This window comes from Oncorhynchus kisutch, linkage group LG5 (genome assembly GCF_002021735.2).
Source record: "Oncorhynchus kisutch isolate 150728-3 linkage group LG5, Okis_V2, whole genome shotgun sequence".
Classification (NCBI taxonomy): domain Eukaryota; kingdom Metazoa; phylum Chordata; class Actinopteri; order Salmoniformes; family Salmonidae; genus Oncorhynchus; species Oncorhynchus kisutch.
Window position 1 is genome coordinate 73,522,481 of NC_034178.2, and position 20,360 is coordinate 73,542,840.

General features: G+C 44.9%; 1 protein-coding gene across 10 annotated transcripts in view; it reads left to right on the forward strand.

Moving 5' to 3' along the window:
* Positions 1-20,360, forward strand: part of atp2b2 (ATPase plasma membrane Ca2+ transporting 2) — a 206,724-nt gene that overhangs the window by 96,097 nt on the left and 90,267 nt on the right. For 6 of the 10 annotated variants that reach the window (XM_031825786.1, XM_031825785.1, XM_031825789.1 and 3 more), the window contains exons 5-9: positions 2,253-2,378; positions 6,353-6,481; positions 12,229-12,252; positions 13,682-13,774; positions 19,575-19,616. In XM_031825786.1, coding sequence (XP_031681646.1) covers positions 2,253-2,378; positions 6,353-6,481; positions 12,229-12,252; positions 13,682-13,774; positions 19,575-19,616 — 414 coding nt within the window. The remainder of the gene's footprint in view (positions 1-2,252; positions 2,379-6,352; positions 6,482-12,228; positions 12,253-13,681; positions 13,775-19,574; positions 19,617-20,360) is intronic. The other 4 variants (XM_031825787.1, XM_031825783.1, XM_031825790.1 and 1 more) reach the window with 2 other exon arrangements.

Genomic DNA, 20,360 nt, shown 5'->3' on the forward strand with positions numbered 1-20,360 from the left:
GGCTGGGAATCAGACAGGATGCTGATCATATACAGTATGCTATATTACCGTAAAGACACATGGCTGGGAATCAGACAGGATGCTGATCATATACAGTATGCTATATTACCGTAAAGACACATGGCTGGGAATCAGACAGGATGCTGATCATATACAGTATGCTATATGACCGTAAAGACACATGGCTGGGAATCAGACAGGATGCTGATCATATGCAGTATGCTATATTACCGTAAAGACACATGGCTGGGAATCAGACAGGATGCTGATCATATACAGTATGCTATATTACCGTAAAGACACATGGCTGGGAATCAGACAGGATGCTGATCATATACAGTATGCTATATTACCACAAAGACACATGGCTGGGAATCAGACAGGATGCTGATCATATACAGTATGCTATAGTACCACAAAGACACATGGCTGGGAATCAGACAGGATGCTGATCATATACAGTATGCTATATTACCACAAAGACACATGGCTAGGAATCAGACAGGATTCTGATCATATACAGTATGCTATATTACCACAAAGACATATGGCTGGGAATCAGACAGGATGCTGATCATATACAGTATGCTATATTACCACAAAGACACATGGCTGGGAATCAGACAGGATATTGATAATATACAGTATGCTATATTACCACAAAGACACATGGCTGGGAATCAGACAGGATGCTGATCATATACAGTATGCTATATTACCACAAAGACACATGGCTGGGAATCAGACAGGATGCTGATCATATACAGTATGCTATATTACCACAAAGACACATGGCTGGGAATCAGACAGGATATTGATAATATACAGTATGCTATATTACCACAAAGACACATGGCTGGGAATCAGACAGGATGCTGATCAAATACAGTATGCTATATTACCACAAAGACACATGGCTGGGAATCAGACAGGATGTTGATCATATACAGTATGCTATATTACCACAAAGACACATGGCTGGGAATCAGACAGGATATTGATAATATACAGTATGCTATATTACCACAAAGACACATGGCTGGGAATCAGACAGGATGCTGATCATATACAGTATGCTATATTACCACAAAGACACATGGCTGGGAATCAGACAGGATGCTGATCATATACAGTATGCTATATTACCACAAAGACACATGGCTGGGAATCAGACAGGATATTGATAATATACAGTATGCTATATTACCACAAAGACACATGGCTGGGAATCAGACAGGATGTTGATCATATACAGTATGCTATATTACCACAAAGACACATGGCTGGGAATCAGACAGGATGTTGATCATATACAGTATGCTATATTACCACAAAGACACATGGCTGGGAATCAGACAGGATATTGATAATATACAGTATGCTATATTACCACAAAGACACATGGCTGGGAATCAGACAGGATGCTGATCATATACAGTATGCTATATTACCACAAAGACACATGGCTGGGAATCAGACAGGATGCTGATCATATACAGTATGCTATATTACCACAAAGACACATGGCTGGGAATCAGACAGGATATTGATAATATACAGTATGCTATATTACCACAAAGACACATGGCTGGGAATCAGACAGGATGTTGATCATATACAGTATGCTATATTACCACAAAGACACATGGCTGGGAATCAGACATGATGCTACATACTATGATCTGAATCTCTTAGCTGTAGCCTTTGTTTTTGCATGGGTATTTTGGGAGTTTATAGCTGTAGTGTTATAATATCAAATCAAATCAAATCAAATTTATTTATATAGCCCTTCGTACATCAGCTGATATCTCAAAGTGCTGTACAGAAACCCAGCCTAAAACCCCAAACAGCAAGCAATGCAGGTGTAGAAGCACGGTGGCTAGGAAAAACTCCCTAGAAAGGCCAAAACCTAGGAAGAAACCTAGAGAGGAACCAGGCTATGTGGGGTGGCCAGTCCTCCTCTGGCTGTGCCGGGTCGAGATTATAACAGAACATGGCCAAGATGTTCAAATGTTCATAAATGACCAGCATGGTCGAATAATAATAAGGCAGAACAGTTGAAACTGGAGCAGCTGTTTCTGAGTCTCTGATCTGTTTTCTGTTTTTGTTATTCTTTTTTAAATGCATTTTATGACTGCGGTGTTATTTAACAGTATCTGTTTTCTGTTCTGTGTGAAGGTGACTATGTTATAAAAGAGTATATGTTTTTTTAAATTAAAAGAGTATATTTTTTTGTTCTGTTGTTGTTTTAGGTGACCTGCTTCCAACGGATGGAGTGTTGATACAGGGGAACGACTTGAAGATAGACGAGAGTTCGCTAACAGGAGAGTCTGATCACGTCAAAAAAGCAGCCGACAGAGACCCGATGCTGCTGTCTGGTCAGTCAGTCATTTATTGTGATGTTACAGATGGCCTGTGTGGCTCAGAGTGGAGAGCAAGCAATGCTAACGGTCGTGAGTTTGATACCTACTGAGAACACTGTACTACGGTGTATTCACATACTGTACTACTGTGTATTCACATACTGTACTACTGTGTATTCACATACTGTACTACGGTGTATTCACATACTGTACTACTGTGTGTTCACATACTGTACTACTGTGTATTTACATACTGTACTACTGTGTGTTCACATACTGTACTACTGTGTATTTACATACTGTACTACTGTGTATTCACATACTGTACTACTGTGTATTCACATACTGTACTACTGTGTATTTACATACTGTACTACTGTGTATTTACATACTGTACTACTGTGTATTCACATACTGTACTACTGTGTATTCACATACTGTACTACTGTGTATTCACATACTGTACTACTGTGTATTCACATACTGTAGGTTGATCTGGATTGAAAGTGTCTGCTAAATGGAATAGACAGCGGTACTTAAGTACTATTTCAGAAGGTCTGGTCACACAAATTTCCCAGGTGGCAAAGGTCTGGATGGAGTAACAAACCACCCACAGAACCACACCGTGCGACACCAAACTGTTCACGTCCCTCTTGACAACCCGAATTTCCTGTAATTCGACACATTTTGGGGCAGATATTATTTTGATTGCCCATTTTAAAGCTAATTTCCTGCAAATCTACTAAATGTTCCATGTCTTATGTGTGTTTATATGATACTATGGGTAACCCCCCCCCCCCCCCCCCCCCCCCACAAAAAAGTAAGAGTACGGGGGCTCAAAGTATATAATTCAAATGCTTGTGGGTTTACTTTTCTGTCTTGTTCACAAACTGACTTGTATACCATGCATGGTTTCAGGAGGCCTTGTGTTGTCTATCTCAATCTATTAGTCAAGTTACAACAGGATGACAGTTGTTCAATGGGAGAAACCGGGGTCGTAATTCTTAGTTGAATATCAACAGAGAGAAGCTGATATGCACTTTGTTCGCTGTTCTGGCTCTCTCTCTCTTCCATAGAGTTGACTCATATTGTGGAGGGAGGAATAATATTTCATATACTGGAAATGTATTATCTCTCTCTGTCTCTCTCTCTCTCTCTCTGTCTCTCTCTCTGTCTCTCTCTCTCTGTCTCTCTCTCTCTGTCTCTCTCTCTATGTCTCTCTCTCTCTGTCTCTCTATCTCTCTATCTCTCTCTCTCTCTCTGTCTCTCTCTCTGTCTCTCTCTGTCTCTCTCTCTGTCTCTCTCTCTCTCTGTCTCTCTCTATGTCTCTCTCTCTGTCTCTCTATCTGTGTGTCTCTCTCTCTCTCTCTCTCTCTCTGTCTCTTTCCTCCCTGTCTCTCTGTCTCTCTCTCTCTCTGTCTCTCTCTCTCTCTCTTGCTCTCTCACTCGCTCTCTCTCTCTCTCTGTCTCTCTCTCTCTGTCTCTCTCTCTCTGTCTCTCTCTCTCTCTCTCTCTCTCTCTCTCTCTCTCTCTTGCTCTCTCACTCTCTCTCTCTCTTTCTCTCTCTCCCTCTCCTTCTCCCTCTCTCTCTCTCTCTGTCCCTCTCTCCTTTTCTACCTATTTAAGTGTCACATGATCTGTCACATGATCTCAGTATATATACACACACCTGTTCTGAAAGGCCCCAGAGTTTGCAATACCTCTAATCAAAGGGCACCACCAAGCAAGCGGCACCATGAAGACCAAGGAGCTCTCCAAACAGGTCAGGGACAAAGTTGTGGAGAAGTACCGATCAGGGTTGGGTTATAAAAAAATATCTGAAACATTGTGCATCCCCACAGAGCACCATTAAATCCATTATAAAAAAAATGGAAAGAATATGACACCACAACAAACCTGCCAAGAGAGGGCCGCCCACCAAAACTCACGGACCAGGCAAGGAGGGCATTAAACAGAGAGGCCACAAAGAGACCAAAGATAACCCTGAAGGAGCTGCAAAGCTCCACAGTGGAGATTGGAGTATCTGTCCATAGGACCACTTTGCCATACACTGCACAGAGCTGGGCTTTACGGAAGAGTGGCCAGGAAAAAAGCCATTGCGTAAAGAAAAAAATAAACAATTATGTTTGGTGTTCGCCAAAAGGCATGTGGGAGACTCCCCAAACATATGGAAGAAGGTACTCTGGTCAGATGAGACTAAAGTTGAGCTTTTTGGCCTTCAAGGAAAACACTATGTCTGGCGCAAACCCAACACCTTTCACCACCCCGAAAACATCATCCCCACAGTGAAGCACGGTGGTGGCAGCATCATGCTGTGGGGATGTTTTTCATCGGCAGGGACTGGGAATCTGGTCAGAATTGAAGGAATTATGGATGGCGCTAAATACAGGGAAATTCTTGAGGGGAACCTGCTTCAGTCTTCCAGAGATTTGAGACTGTGACAGAGGTTCACCTTCCAGCAGGACAATGACCCTAAGCATACTGCTAAAGCAACACTCAAGTGGTTTAAGGGGAAATATTAAAATGTCTGGAATGGCCTAGTCAAAGCCCAGACCTCAATCCAATTGAGAATCTGTGGTATGACTTAAAGATTGCTGTACACCAGCGCAACCCATCCAACTTGAAGGAGCTGGAGCAGTTTTGCATTGAATAATGGGAAAATATCCCAGTGGCTAGATGTGCCAAGCTTATTGAGACTTGCAGCTGTAATTGCTGCAAAAGGTGTCTCTACAAAGTATTGACTTTGGGGGGTGAATAGTGTTAGAGGAAATTATGGTTGAAATGACTAATTATGTATACATTCCAATCAGAACTGACTAGTCCAAATGCTATAATGTACTGTACATATGAATTTTCTCTCTTGCTCCCATTCTCAATTGTATATAATGTAGTCAGGAGTTTAGTAACAATGAAGGTCTGTTCCTTAGTTCATTCAGTTGTACAATCTCCAGGTGGCAGGAACGGCCGATCTCCAGACTGTCTAGAATGCTGATTTATACTGACTGACCTTGACTTCGTGCTGATAACGCGAAGGCTCGAGAGCTAGAGAGCCCCTCTACTGGTGAAATAGATAGAACGTTTAGAAAACGCTGACGTCATTTTCAGTTTATAACCTGTGGAAATATGTGTATGTGGGAGTACTCTCTTGAATTAAACACTGTTACCTGGCTTTTAAGACTGGTCTCGATCTACTTCATGCATAATTAATGAACTTACACCTCATTAATGAACTAGAGAGAGTGCAAATTTGATTCTGGATATAAAACATATAGGAATTTAAAATTCCACTAACAATAGTTAATGACACTTAAGTTTTCAGTTTTCTCTTGTCTTATTTCTTGTATGTTTCACAATAAAAATATTTTGCATCTTCAAAGTGGAAGGCATGTTGTGTAAATCAAATGATACACCCCCCCCCCCCAAAAAAAAATATTATTTTAATTCCAGGTTGTAAGGCAACAAAATAGGAGAAATGCCAAACCACTGTACTGTGCCTGCTGTTACAAACCACTGTACTGTGCCTGCTGTTACAAACCACTGTACTGTGCCTGCTGTTACAAGCCACTGTACTGTGCCTGCTGTTACAAACCACTGTACTGTGCCTGCTGTTACAAGCCACTGTACTGTGCCTGCTGTTACAAACCACTGTACTGTGCCTGCTGTTACAAGCCACTGTACTGTGCCTGCTGTTACAAACCACTGTACTGTGCCTGCTGTTACAAACCACTGTACTGTGCCTGCTGTTACAAACCACTGTACTGTGCCTGCTGTTACAAACCACTGTACTGTGCCTGCTGTTACAAACCACTGTATATATGTTAGTGTACAGGTCAGTGCATTCCATTTCTGTTCTCTGACAGCCAATCGGATATTGATGAATAGTATCCATAATTCTGTTCCATAATCTCCTTGTCTGTGTGTGTGTGTGTGTGTGTGTGTGTGTGTGTGTGTGTGTGTGTGTGTGTGTGTGTGTGTGTGTCTCTCTACAGGTACCCATGTGATGGAGGGTTCCGGCAGGATGCTGGTAACAGCTGTAGGGGTCAACTCTCAGACCGGTATCATCTTTACTCTGCTGGGGGCCGGAGAGCCAGGGGAGGAGGAGAAGAAGGAGAAGAAAGGTATGTCCCTCCTTCTCACTTCCTTCTCTCTCTGGTGCCACTTATTGTTATCCTACTCTATCGTCCAATCAAACGGGTTCTGGAGTAAATTACTGTACCCTTTTCTACTGTATTGTCCAATCAAACGGGTTCTGGAGTAAATTACTGTACCCTTTTCTACTGTATTGTCCAATCAAACGGGTTCTGGAGTAAATTACTGTACCCTTTTCTACTGTATTGTCCAATCAAACGGGTTCTGGAGTAAATTACTGTACCCTTTTCTACTGCATTGTCCAATCGAAAGGACAATCCACACTGTACGTATTTATTTGCAAATGTGTGCTCTGTTATCTGAATGCTGTAAAATATAACCTTGCACTGTTACAGTGATGCCACACTACTGTAGACAGTAGTCTCGATGTGTAGTTCCACAATAACAGAATGTCATTGCAGTGATATCTCACCCACACTGCCAACAGTTTTAAACTGTGATTCACAGATAGACAGTGAATATACAGTGGGGAGAACAAGTATTTGATACACTGCCGGTTTTGCAGGTTTTCCTACTTACAAAGCATGTAGAGGTCTGTAATTTGTATCATAGGAACACTTCAACTGTGAGAGACGGAATCTATAAAAAAAAATCCAGAAAATCACATAATATGATTTTTAAGTAATTATTTTGCATTTTATTCCATGACATCAGTATTTGATCACCTACCAACCAGTAAGAATTCCGGCTCTCACAGACCTGTTAGTTTTTCTTTAAGAAGTCCTCCTGTTCTCCACTCATTACCTGTATTAACTGCACCTGTTTGAACTCGTTACCTGTATAAAAGACACCTGTCCACACAATCAAACAAACTCCAACCTCTCCACAATGGCCAAGACTAGAGAGCTGTGTAAGGACATCAGGGATAAAATTGTAGACCTGCACAAGGCTGGGATGGGCTACAGGACAATAGGCAAGCAGCTTGGTGAGAAGGCAACAACTGTTTGCTCAATTATTAGAAAATGGAAGAAGTTCAAGATGACGGTCAATCACCCTCGGTCTGGGGCTCCATGCAAGATCTCACCTCGTGGGGCATCAATGATCATGAGGAAGATGAGGGATCAGCCCAGAACTACACTGCAGGACCTGGTCAATGACCTGAAGAGAGCTGGGACCACAGTCTCAAAGAAAACCATTTATAACACACTTTGCCATCATGGATTAAAATCCTGCAGCGCATGCAAGGTCCCCCAGCGCATGTCCAGGCCCGTCTGAAGTTTGGCAATGACCATCTGGATGATCCAGAGGAGGAATGGGAGAAGGTCATGTGGTCTGATGAGACAAAAATAGAGCTTTTTGGTCTACACTCCACTTGCCATGTTTGGAGGAAGAAGAAGGATGAGTACAACCCCAAGAACACATCCCAACTGTGAAGTATGGAGGTGGAAACATCATTCTTTCGGGATGCTTTTCTGCAAAGGGGACAGGACGACTGCACCGTAATTGAGGGGAGGATGGATGGGGCCATGTATCGCGAGATCTTGGCCAACAACCTCCTTCCCTCAGTAAGAGCATTGAAGATGGTTCGTGGTTGGGTCGTCCAGCATGACAACGACCCGAAACACACAGCCAGGGCAACTAAGGAGTGGCTCCGTAAGAAGCATCTCAAGGTCCTGGAGTGGCCTAGCCAGTCTCCAGACCTGAACCCAATAGAAAATCTTTGGAGGGAGCTGAAAGTCCGTATTGCCCAGAGACAGCCCTGAAACCTTTATACTCAAACCTTTATACTCCTTTATACTCCAACCATAAAGGACTATAAACCACAGAGTGAAGGCGAACGGGTACTTCTTGTTTGAGGTCGAGATACCATCCTGGACAAATAAGATTAAATCGTTACTGTTTAGCCTTTACAGTAGGCTATGCCTTTACCGTATGTCCTACCCAGTAGGCTATGCCTTTACCATATGTCCTACCCAGTAGGCTATGCCTTTACCATATGTCCTACCCAGTAGACTATGCCTTTACAGTATGTCCTACCCAGTAGGCTAGGCCTTTACAGTATGTCCTACCCAGTAGGCTATGCCTTTACAGTATGTCCTACACAGTAGACTATGCCTTTACAGTATGTCCTACCCAGTAGGCTGTGCCTTTATAGTATGTCCTACCCAGTAGGCTATGCCTTTACAGTATGTCCTACCCAGTAGGCTAGGACATTACAGTATGTCCTACCCAGTAGGCTATGCCTTTACAGTTTGTCCTACCCAGTAGGCTATGCTGGTGGTGATGACGTCATTTCAACCAGTCTTGCCGTTTGGGTTGTTGGTTTAAACTGTTCCAACTATAGACTGAGTGGTGGCAGTTCTTCTTGTTTTGAAGTCAATTTTTTGGATAACTAGGTTTCAATCTCTGTGATGTTACTATAAAGACCTATGTCTTAATAATAACTACATGCCAACCACACAGCCTGTACTATATGACTGGTAGGTTCTACACACACTACAGGATCCTGAACCGTACTCTAGTGGCTCGGGTATATTCTACAGGACACTGAACCGTACTGTAGTGGCTCGGGTATATTCTACAGGACCCTGAACCGTACTCTAGTGGCTCGGATATATTCTACAGGACCCTGAACCGTACTCTAGTGGCTCTGAGAGAGAGACTTACAGTTCGTGAGTCATTTATCTGACTCTCTTAACTAGAGAGACTTACAGTTAAGTACATTCATCTGAAGACAGCTACAGTATGTACACTTCCCCTCAATATATCTTTAACCTTTATTTAACTCGGCAAGTCAGTTAAGAATAAATTCTTATTTTCAATGATGGCATCCCGGGGAACAGTGGGTTAACTGCCTTGTTCAGGGGCAGAACGACAGATTTTTACCTTGTCAGCTCAGGGATTCGATCTTGCAACCTTCCGGTTACTAGTCCAACGCTCTAACCACTAGGCTACGCTGCTGCCCCAAAAAGTGGTTAGAGGTGCAAGTGTTGGTTCAGGAAAGTATATATTTTTTTCGGGGGGAGATTATTTAAGATACTCTTTGAAGAGGTAGGTTTTCAGATGTTTTTATGGAAGGTGGACAGAGACTCTTCTGTCCTAGCTTCAGGGGGAAGATGGACAGGTACTCTGCTGTCCTAGCATCAGGGGGAAGATGGACAGGGACTCTGCTGTCCTAGCATCAGGGGGAAGATGGACAGGGACTCTGCTGTCCTAGCATCAGGGGGAAGATAGACAGGGACTCTGCTGTCCTAGCTTCAGGGGGAAGATGGACAGAGACTCTGCTGTCCTAGCATCAGGGGGAAGATGGGCAGGGACTCTGATGTCCTAGCTTCAAGGGGGAGATGGACAGGGACTCTGATGTCCTAGCATCAGGGGGAAGATGGACAGGGACTCTGCTGTCCTAGCATCAGGGGGAAGATGGACAGGGACTCTGATGTCCTCCTAGCATCAGGGGGAAGATGGACAGGGACTCTGCTCTCCTAGCATCAGAGGGAAGATGGACAGGGACTCTGATGTCCTAGCTTCAGGGGGAAGATGGACAGGGACTCTGCTGTCCTAGCTTCAGGGGGGAAGATGGACAGGGACTCTGCTGTCCTAGCATCAGGGGGAAGATGGACAGGGACTCTGCTGTCCTAGCATCAGGGGGAAGATGGACAGGGACTCTGCTGTCCTAGCATCAGGGGGGAAGATGGACAGGGACTCTGCTGTCCTAGCTTCAGGGGGAAGATGGACAGGGACTCTGCTGTCCTAGCATCAGGGGGAAGATGGACAGGGGCTCTGCTGTCCTAGCATCAGGGGGGAAGATGGACAGGGACTCTGCTGTCCTAGCTTCAGGGGGGAAGATGGACAGGGACTCTGCTGTCCTAGCATCAGGGGGAAGATGGACAGGGACTCTGCTGTCCTAGCATCAGGGGGAAGATGGACAGGGACTCTGCTGTCCTAGCATCAGGGGGGAAGATGGACAGGGACTCTGCTGTCCTAGCTTCAGGGGGAAGATGGACAGGGACTCTGCTGTCCTAGCATCAGGGGGAAGATGGACAGGGACTCTGCTGTCCTAGCATCAGGGGGGAAGATGGACAGGGACTCTGCTGTCCTAGCTTCAGGGGGAAGATGGACAGGGACTCTGCTGTCCCAGCTTCAGGGGGGAAGATGGACAGGGACTCTGCTGTCCTAGCTTCAGGGGTAAGATGGACAGGGACTCTGTTGTCCTAGCATCAAGGGGAAGATGGACAGGGACTCTGCTGTCCTAGCATCAAGGGGAAGATGGACAAGGACTCTGCTGTCCTAGCTTCAGGGGGAAGATGGACAGGGACTCTGCTGTCCTAGCATCAGGGGGAAGCTGGTTCCACCATTGGGGGGTGCCAGGACAGAGAAGAGCTTGGACTGGGCTGAGCAGGAACTGCCCTTCCATAGGGGTGGGAGGACCAAGAGAAGAGCTTGGATTGGGCTGAGCAGGAACTGCCCTTCCATGGGAATGGGAGGACCAAGAGAAGAGCTTGGATTGGGCTGAGCAGGAACTGCCCTTCCATAGGGGTGGGAGGACCAAGAGAAGAGCTTGGATTGGGCTGAGTAGGAACTGCCCTTCCATAGGGGTGGGAGGACCAAGAGAAGAGCTTGGATTGGGCTGAGTAGGAACTGCCCTTCCATAGGGGTGGGAGGACCAAGAGAAGAGCTTGGATTGGGCTGAGCAGGAACTGCCCTTCCATAGGGGTGGGAGGACCAAGAGAAGAGCTTGGATTGGGCTGAGTAGGAACTGCCCTTCCATAGGGGTGGGAGGACCAAGAGAAGAGCTTGGACTGGGCTGAGCAGGAACTGCCCTTCCATAGGGGTGGGAGGACCAAGAGAAGAGCTTGGATTGGGCTGAGCAGGAACTGCCCTTCCATGGGAATGGGAGGACCAAGAGAAGAGCTTGGATTGGGCTGAGCAGGAACTGCCCTTCCATAGGGGTGGGAGGACCAAGAGAAGAGCTTGGATTGGGCTGAGTAGGAACTGCCCTTCCATAGGGGTGGGAGGACCAAGAGAAGAGCTTGGATTGGGCTGAGCAGGAACTGCCCTTCCATAGGGGTGGGAGGACCAAGAGAAGAGCTTGGATTGGGCTGAGTAGGAACTGCCCTTCCATAGGGGTGGGAGGACCAAGAGAAGAGCTTGGATTGGGCTGAGCAGGAACTGCCCTTCCATAGGGGTGGGAGGACCAAGAGAAGAGCTTGGATTGGGCTGAGCAGGAACTGCCCTTCCATAGGGGTGGGTGGGCCAAGAGACCTTGAGGTGGGGTGAAGAGTTTGAGCATAGCCTGAAGGTATTCTACTAATGTAATGTCTCTGCTTACACTCTCCTATAGATTACACGTTGCCTAGGCTCAGTGAAGTGTACAATATTTAAACCCTATACGGAGGTAGTAACTACTGGTCACAGGGCCATTTGGACCCTGTACAGAGGTAATAACTACTGGTCACAGGGCCATTTGGACTCTGTACAGAGGTAATAACTACAGGTAACAGGGCCATGTGGACCCTGTATGGCCATGTGGACTGTATAGTGTGCAGTATTCAGTTTGTGATATGTAGTATCCAGTATGCTTTATATAATATAATATAATATAATATAATATAATATAATATAATATAATCAGCTTTATGCACATGAGTGGAATTGAAGAACAAAAATCACTCTGAATTCTAAGAATTCAATATTATAATTCAAAACCCATTTTTACATGTAAAAAAAAATTATTGAGTATTTTAAAAAGTATTTAAAAAAGTATTTTTTCTTTCAGCTCTCCTCCCAATTCCACCGCTGAGTAAGTTATTGATGAAGCTTTTCCCCCTCTCCCTCCAACAGATGTCTGTCTGGATGAATGTTGACCGTTGTTGGAATTTGACATTCAAGGGTTTTGGGGTCAATTCAATTTAAATGTCTGTCAATTCAGGAAGAATTTCATTGAAATTCCAATTATCTTCAATGCTTTTCAATTGGGAAAATGTAGAATTGGGAATTTGGTTTACATTCTGAATTGAGATGGAATTGAAATGGAATTGAGCCCAACCCTGATTCAAGCAGTTTAACCACAATGCTCTTCTGCTCTAACACTTGTTATTTTATTATTTATTTATTTTATTTATTTATTTATTTATTTATTATTTATTTATTTTATTTATTTATTTATTTATTTATTTATTATTTATTTATTTATTATTTATTTATTATTTATTTATTTTATTTATTTATTTATTTATTTATTATTTATTTATTTTATTTATTTATTTATTTATTTATTTATTTATTATTTATTTATTTATTTTATTTATTTATTTATTTATTACAATAACATGACATGAATAACATGGTTGAGATTGGATTGATCGTATTGATTGATTAGCCCCGAAATCCGACTCTATATTACGAAGGTGTTCCTAATGTTTGTTATGCTCCGTGTATAGTCCCTTATAAACCGGGTCGTTCGAGCCCTCAATGCTGATTGGCTGACAGCCGTGGTATATCTAATCTAATTATACTGCTCTATTATAACCAGTTTATAATAGCAATAAGGCACCTCGGGAGGTTTGTGGTATGTGGTCAATATCCCACGGCTAAGGGCTGTGTTATTCAGGCTGTACTCTGTGTTGCGTCGTTCATAAGAACAGCCTTTGAGCCGTAGTATATTGGCCCAATGCACACAGACCTCCTCGTACCTTATTGGTTAAAAAAAGAAACACCTGACAGATTAGATCTCAAGCCTTTTTTCTCTTCACGTGTTTGAGGTTTTCGTTGAGGGAAATTGGTCAAACCTCTTACTTATCCGTTATAATAATTATTATAATTATCCATTATTATTGTGTTCCTTTCATTTGGTTTCTTCATTATTATTGCGTTGTTATACCCTGTTTTACAGTATATTGCATTATAATTGTAATGCTCTGCGTGAAGGGTACCATTCCTCCTCTGTTTTAAACAACAGAGTGTTCAATTCCATTTAAATTCCAGTCAATTCAGAAAGTGAACCAAATTCCAATTTCAAATTGTTCTTATTGAAAGGCAATAGCAGAGAAACGGAATTGGAATTCAAATGTCAGTGTACTTCCTGAATTGGCTGGAATTGAAATGTGATTGACCCCAAACCCTGATAGGAACTGTAGCAACACCAACTGATGGTCCTGTTATTCAAGCTCTTAACCATGTTCTTTTGGTTCACTGTTGCTCGTCTTTTTTACCCATGATTTACTTGCTAGACTGCCCCCATCCCTCTGCCCACCCCATCGCAACTATAGCCACCGATGGTGCTGCAGGTGGTTTTGCACCTGGAAATGCCAGCCTAGTCAATGGTAGGTTGACCAGAACCTCCTTCCTGTCCTGCTCCCTCCTGCTGGGTACAACTGCCTCCTCCCTCTTCCACCTCCTCCCTATATGCCCACTCTCCTCCCTCCTCAACCTCCTCCTCCCCCACCTCCTCCCCCACCTCCTCCATCGCCTCCTCTTCCACCTCCTCTTCCTCCCCCACCTCCTCTTCCTCCTCCACCTCCTCTTCCTCCTCCACCTCCTCTTCTTCGACATCCTCCTCCTCTACCTCCACCTCCTCTTCCACCTTCTCCTCCTCCTCCACCACCACCTCTTCCACTCTCCTTCTCCTCCTCCTCCACCACCACCTCTTCCACTCTCCTCCTCCTCCTCCTCCTCCACCACCTCCTCTTCCACTCTCCTCCTCTACCTCCACCTCCTCCTCCTCCACCTCCCCCTCCTCCTCCACATCCTCCTCCACCTCCCCCTCCTCCTCCACATCCTCCTCCACCTCCTCCTCCTCCACATCCTCCTCCACCTCCTCCTCCTCTTCCACCTCCTCCTCTTCCACCACCTCCTCTTCCACCTCCTCCTCTTCCACCTCCACCTCCTCCCTATATTCCCACTCTCTTGTTCCTGTACCCTCCACCACCTCCTCCTTCTCCACCACCTCCTCCTCTTCAACCTCCTCCTCCTCCACCTAATTTTCCTCCTCCTCCTCCACCTCCTCCTCCCTATATTCCCAATCTCTTGTTCCTGTACCCTCCACCTCCTCCTCCTTCTCCACCACCTCCTCCTCCACCTCATTTTCCACCTCCACCTCCTCCTCTTCCACCTCCTCCTCCTCCACCTCCTTTTCCACCTCCACCTCCTCCACCTCCTCCTCTTCCACCTCCTCCTCCTCCACCTCCTCCTCCCTATATTCCCACTCTCTTGTTCCTGTACCCTCCACCTCCTCCTCCTTCTCCACCACCTCCTCCTCTTCCACCACCTCCTCCTCTTCCACCTCCTCCTCTTCCACCACCTCCTCCTCCACCTCCTCCTCCCTATATTCCCACTCTCTTGTTCCTGTACCCTCCACCTCCTCCTCCTTCTCCACCACCTCCTCCTCTTCAACCTCCTCCTCCTCCACCTCCTCCTCCTCCACCTCCACCTCCTCCTCTTCCACCTCCTCCTCCCTATATTCCCACTCTCTTGTTCCTGTACCCTCCACCTCCTCCTCCTTCTCCACCACCTCCTCCTCTTCAACCTCCTCCTCCTCCACCTCCTCCTCCTCCACCTCCTCCTCCCTATATTCCCACTCTCTTGTTCCTGTACCCTTCATCTTCTCTCCTTTAAATGCATGTTTCTTCTTTTCCTGAGGTTGTGGAACCGTCTTCATTTCCTTTCTGTCTTCCTCCTTTTCTTGCTTTCAGTTTGTTTGGGTTGAATGACTGAGTAGTAATACCACAATACATCCAAAATAGTAAGAAAGTTCAATCGAAAATCTAAATGATTTAGTAAGTAGTAAGGGATGATCCGGTTGCGTTGGAGGTTAGACGGGACATTGGTTGAATAAAGAGACGTTCTGTAAGTGTTCTCGGTGAGATATGTGTTGAAGAAGGTTGGGGGGTTTGCTGCTTGCCAGTCACGACTAGCATGTCATTATCATCATGGAAGGTGTGGGGTCTAAATGTTCCTCAGAAATGATTACTAGTTGTTCTCAGGGCAGGTGACATAGTCGATTACTAGTTTTATGTGACTGATATCAGAAGTAGATTAATCTACCCCCCCCCCCCTCTCCCCGGTATCTACATCCTAAATGGCACCCTATTCCCTATATAGTGCACTACTATAGACCAGAGCCCTATTCCCTATATAGTGCACTACTATAGACCAGAGCCCTATTCCCTATATAGTGCACTACTATAGACCAGAGCCCTATTCCCTATATAGTGCACTACTATAGACCAGAGCCCTATTCCCTATATAGTGCACTACATTAGACCAGAGCCCTATTCCCAGACTGTCTATCTCTCACACTACGGTCCTGACCTGTCTCTCTGCACTGAATGAGGTCAGCTGCCTCGTTGTGTCCTCTGGGAGGGAAGTGGATCTTGTGGTTGAAATGAGCTGAATAGACACATGGCCATTATACCGACTGAGAAAGAAACAGCCTGAGTATGATACCGATGGTTATAGATATGCAGGACGACGCTCACTTGATAAGAGTTTTTCCCTTTTAGTAATATGCACCAAGGTATTCAATGTTTACATTTGGACAGATAGTTTGGTGGTAAGGTGTACCTTGAAATTAAAAGGGTAAAAACGACATGTGTATGTGTTTAAGATCTAGTGGTTTTAATGGTAGTCCAGTAGTCTATCAGACCCCTGTAGTCTATCAGACCCCTGTAGTCCTGTAGTCTATCAGACCCCTGTAGTACAGTAGTCTATCAGACCCCTGTAGTACAGTAGTCTAACAGACCCCTGTAGTCCTGTAGTCTATCAGACCCCTGTAGTCCTGTAGTCTATCAGAACCCTGTAGTCTATCAGACCCCTGTAGTCCTGTAGTCTATCAGGCCTCTGTAGTCTATCAGACCCCTGTAGTCTATCAGACCCCTGTAGTCGTGTAGTCTATCAGACCCCTGTAGTCTATCAGGCCCCAGTAGTCTATCAGACCCCTGGATGAAAGGTAGTCCAGTAGTCTATCAGACCCCTGTAGTCTATCAGGCCTCTGGATGGCAGGTAGTCCTGTAGTCTCTCAGACCCCTGTAGTCTATCAGACCCCTGTAGTCCTGTAGTCTATCAGGCCCCAGTAGTCAATCAGACCCCTGGATGGCAGGTAGTCCAGTAGTCTATCAGACCCCTGTAGTCTATCAGGCCTCTGGATGGCAGGTAGTCCTGTAGTCTCTCAGACCCCTGTAGTCTATCAGACCCCTGTAGTCCTGTAGTCTATCAGACCCCTGTAGTCTATCAGGCCCCAGTAGTCTATCAGATCCCTGGATGGCAGGTAGTCCAGTAGTCTATCAGGCCTCTGGATGGCAGGTAGTCCTGTAGTCTATCAGACCCCTGTAGTCTATCAGGCCTCTGGATGGCAGGTAGTCCTGTAGTCTATCAGACCCCTGGATGGCAGGTAGTCCTGTAGTCTATCAGACCCCTGTAGTCTATCAGACCCCTGTAGTCCAGTAGTCTATCAGACCCCTGCAGTCCAGTAGTCTATCAGACCCCTGTAGTCTATCAAACCCCTGGATGGCAGGTAGTCCTGTAGTCTATCAGACCCCTGGATGGCAGGTAGTCCTGTAGTCTATCAGACCCCTGGATGGCAGGTAGTCCTGTAGTCTATCAGGCCTCTGGATGGCAGGTAGTCCTGTAGTCTATCAGGCCTCTGGGTGGCAGGTAGTCCAGTAGTCTATCAGACCCCTGTAGTCTATCAGGCCCCTGGATGGCAGGTAGTCCTGTAGTCTATCAGGCCTCTGGATGGCAGGTAGTCCTGTAGTCTATCAGACCCCTGTAGTCTATCAGACCCCTGTAGTCCAGTAGTCTATCAGACCCCTGTAGTCTATCAGACCCCTGTAGTCCAGTAGTCTATTTGACCCCTGTAGTCTATCAGACCCCTGGATGGCAGGTAGTCATGTAGTCTATCAGACCCCTGGATGGCAGGTAGTCCTGTAGTCTATCAGACCCCTGGATGGCAGGTAGTCCTGTAGTCTATCAGACCCCTGGATGGCAGGTAGTCCTGTAGTCTATCATACCCCTGTAGTCTATCAGACCCCTGTAGTATATCAGGCCTTTGGATGGCAGGTAGTCCTGTAGTCTATCATACCCCTGTAGTCTATCAGACCCCTGTAGTCTATCAGGCCTCTGGATGGCAGGTAGTCCTGTAGTCTATCAGGCCTCTGGATGGCAGGTAGTCCTGTAGTCTATCATACCCCTGTAGTCATGTAGTCTATCAGACCCCTGTAGTCTATCAGACCCCTGTAGTCTATCAGACCTCTGTAGTCTATCAGACCCCTGTAGTCTATTAGACCCCTGGATGGCAGGTAGTCCAGTAGTCTATCAGGCCTCTGGATGGCAGGTAGTCCTGTAGTCTATCAGGCCTCTGGATGGCAGGTAGTCCTGTAGTCTATCAGACCCCTGTAGTCTATCAGACCCCTGTAGTCCAGTAGTCTATCAGACCCCTGTAGTCTATCAGACCCCTGTAGTCTATCAGACCCCTGGATGGCAGGTAGTCCTGTAGTCTATCAGACCCCTGGATGGCAGGTAGTCATGTAGTCTGTCAGACCCCTGGATGGCAGGTAGTCCTGTAGTCTATCAGACCCCTGGATGGCAGGTAGTCCTGTAGTCTATCAGACCCCTGGATGGCAGGTAGTCCTGTAGTCTATCATACCCCTGTAGTCTATCAGACCCCTGTAGTATATCAGGCCTTTGGATGGCAGGTAGTCCTGTAGTCTATCAGGCCCCTGTAGTCTATCAGACCCCTGTAGTCTATTAGACCCCTGGATGGCAGGTAGTCATGTAGTCTATCAGGCCTCTGGATGGCAGGTAGTCCTGTAGTCTATCAGGCCTCTGGATGGCAGGTAGTCCTGTAGTCTATCATACCCCTGTAGTCATGTAGTCTATCAGACCCCTGTAGTCTATCAGACCCCTGTAGTCTATCAGACCTCTGTAGTCTATCAGACCCCTGTAGTCTATTAGACCCCTGGATGGCAGGTAGTCCTGTAGTATTTTTCTCTCCAGTGTTCAATTCCTTTCCTCCCTCAGTCTGACCTTGCATGATCTTTCTGACATTACTGTAACACTGCATGCTCTGTGTCGGTCGTGTGTTTGTTTCTCATTTACCTCGTGTTGTGTGTTAACGCTATGATTCTCTGCATCTGTTTCTTGACACCTCGTGAAATATCCGAATGGCTTTTCTTGTTCTGTCGATGTGTGGAATTCCCTGTAGTCTGTGTGTGAGTGTGTCACTTCCTGTAGTCTGTGAGTATGTCACTTCCTGTAAGTCTGTGCAGTCACTCTTCAAAACGAAGCACCCACAACCGATCGGATAGCGAGGAAATAATAGCGTAGGTCTTGTAGTTGTAACTCAAATACAGTAGAACATGTCAAGTGATCGTGTCTAGCAAAGCATCTTAAAACACAACAACATTCGTTTCATCATAACCAAATAACAATGGTTGCATTTTGCTCAAATCACTGCTTAATTAAAGATGGAGGCTGTCCGTCTGATAGGAAGTCCTGTGTTCAGGTCTGGTTTACCCTTAAAAGGAGAAGAGTGACTCAATTAAACGACAGGAGAGAGGAATGATCAAAGAGTTTTAGAAAAGCGACATAACAAATATGTATTATTAATAAACGACAAGCAAAAATAGAAAAATCAAGGAACGGAAGAGAGAAACAGAGAGAAGTAACCAGAGAAAGGCTATATGGGACAGTATTCATCCAACACAGCTACAGACAAAAACAGCAAACATAACGTTTTACTGTGTTTTACATGGTAAAAAAAAAATATATATATTTTTTTTATTTAAAAAAAAAATGTTTTAAATTCTGTTTATTAAAATCTAGTTTTATTATCAATTATCTATTTTGTTTGACATTATTTCTAATAGTCACTAGCAAGCCCAGGCGAAAACACATTTCGTTAGCGTGTAAATTAGAAATTAGCATCCCCTGCAGTGGAGCTTCACCTCATTAAGAAGCAGCTTTTCTGTAATGTATGTGACTGTCATGACGATGTTAAATCAATATTCATTATTTTTCTGTCTTCCTTTTCATTTTTTATTTCACTGTAATGTCCTGGCGTTTGATTGTGTGTTTTGTTTTATTGTCGGTTCTTATTGTTCTGTGTCTCGTATGTCTCCATCGTAGGTAAAATACAGGATGACAATATGGAGAACAACCAGACTAAAGGTAACCTATTTTCAACTTTCCCCTCCCACCCATAGTTTTGGTTTGTGCTCTAATTAGGGATGCAAATTTCCGGTAACTCCCACCCCCCCCAAAAAAAGAAATCCCAGCTTTTCCAGAAATCCTGGTTGAAAATGTCCGGATTTCATGCCTATTCCCTTCTGATTCTGGGAATATTCATTTCCTGGAAAACCTGGAATTTGGGAATTTGGGGAAAGTTATCATCATTTTGCAACCCCAGCTCTAACGATCCTCTAACATTCCCTTAACGTCTCTAACATACTTCTGATATGTAAACGTCCATTCAGCCTCATGTACGTCTTGTGTCCCCAGTGTTGTTGTCACGGGCTGCAGTGTTGTGTCCCCAGTGTTGTCTCAGCTCTATATGAGCATGTCTCAAGGTCTCTCTGTCTCTCATCTCTCTTGCTCTGTCTTTGTCTCTCTCTCTCTCTCTCTCTCTTGCTCTCTCTCAAATTTCTCTTGCTCTCTCTCAAATTTCTCTTGCTCTCTCTCAAATTTCTCTTGCTCTCTCTTTCTCTCTCAAATTTCTCTTTCTCTCTCTCTTTCTTTCTTTCTTTCTTTCTTTCTTTCTTTCTTTCTTTCTTTCTTTCTTTCTTTCTTTCTTTCTTTCTTTCTTTCTTTCTTTCTTTCTTTCTTTCTTTCTTAGAGGTCAGTCTGCCCGGAGGTTGTTCCACTAACACTATTCTTTGTTAAAATAATGTTCATCTTGAAGGTTTTCCTGCTAGC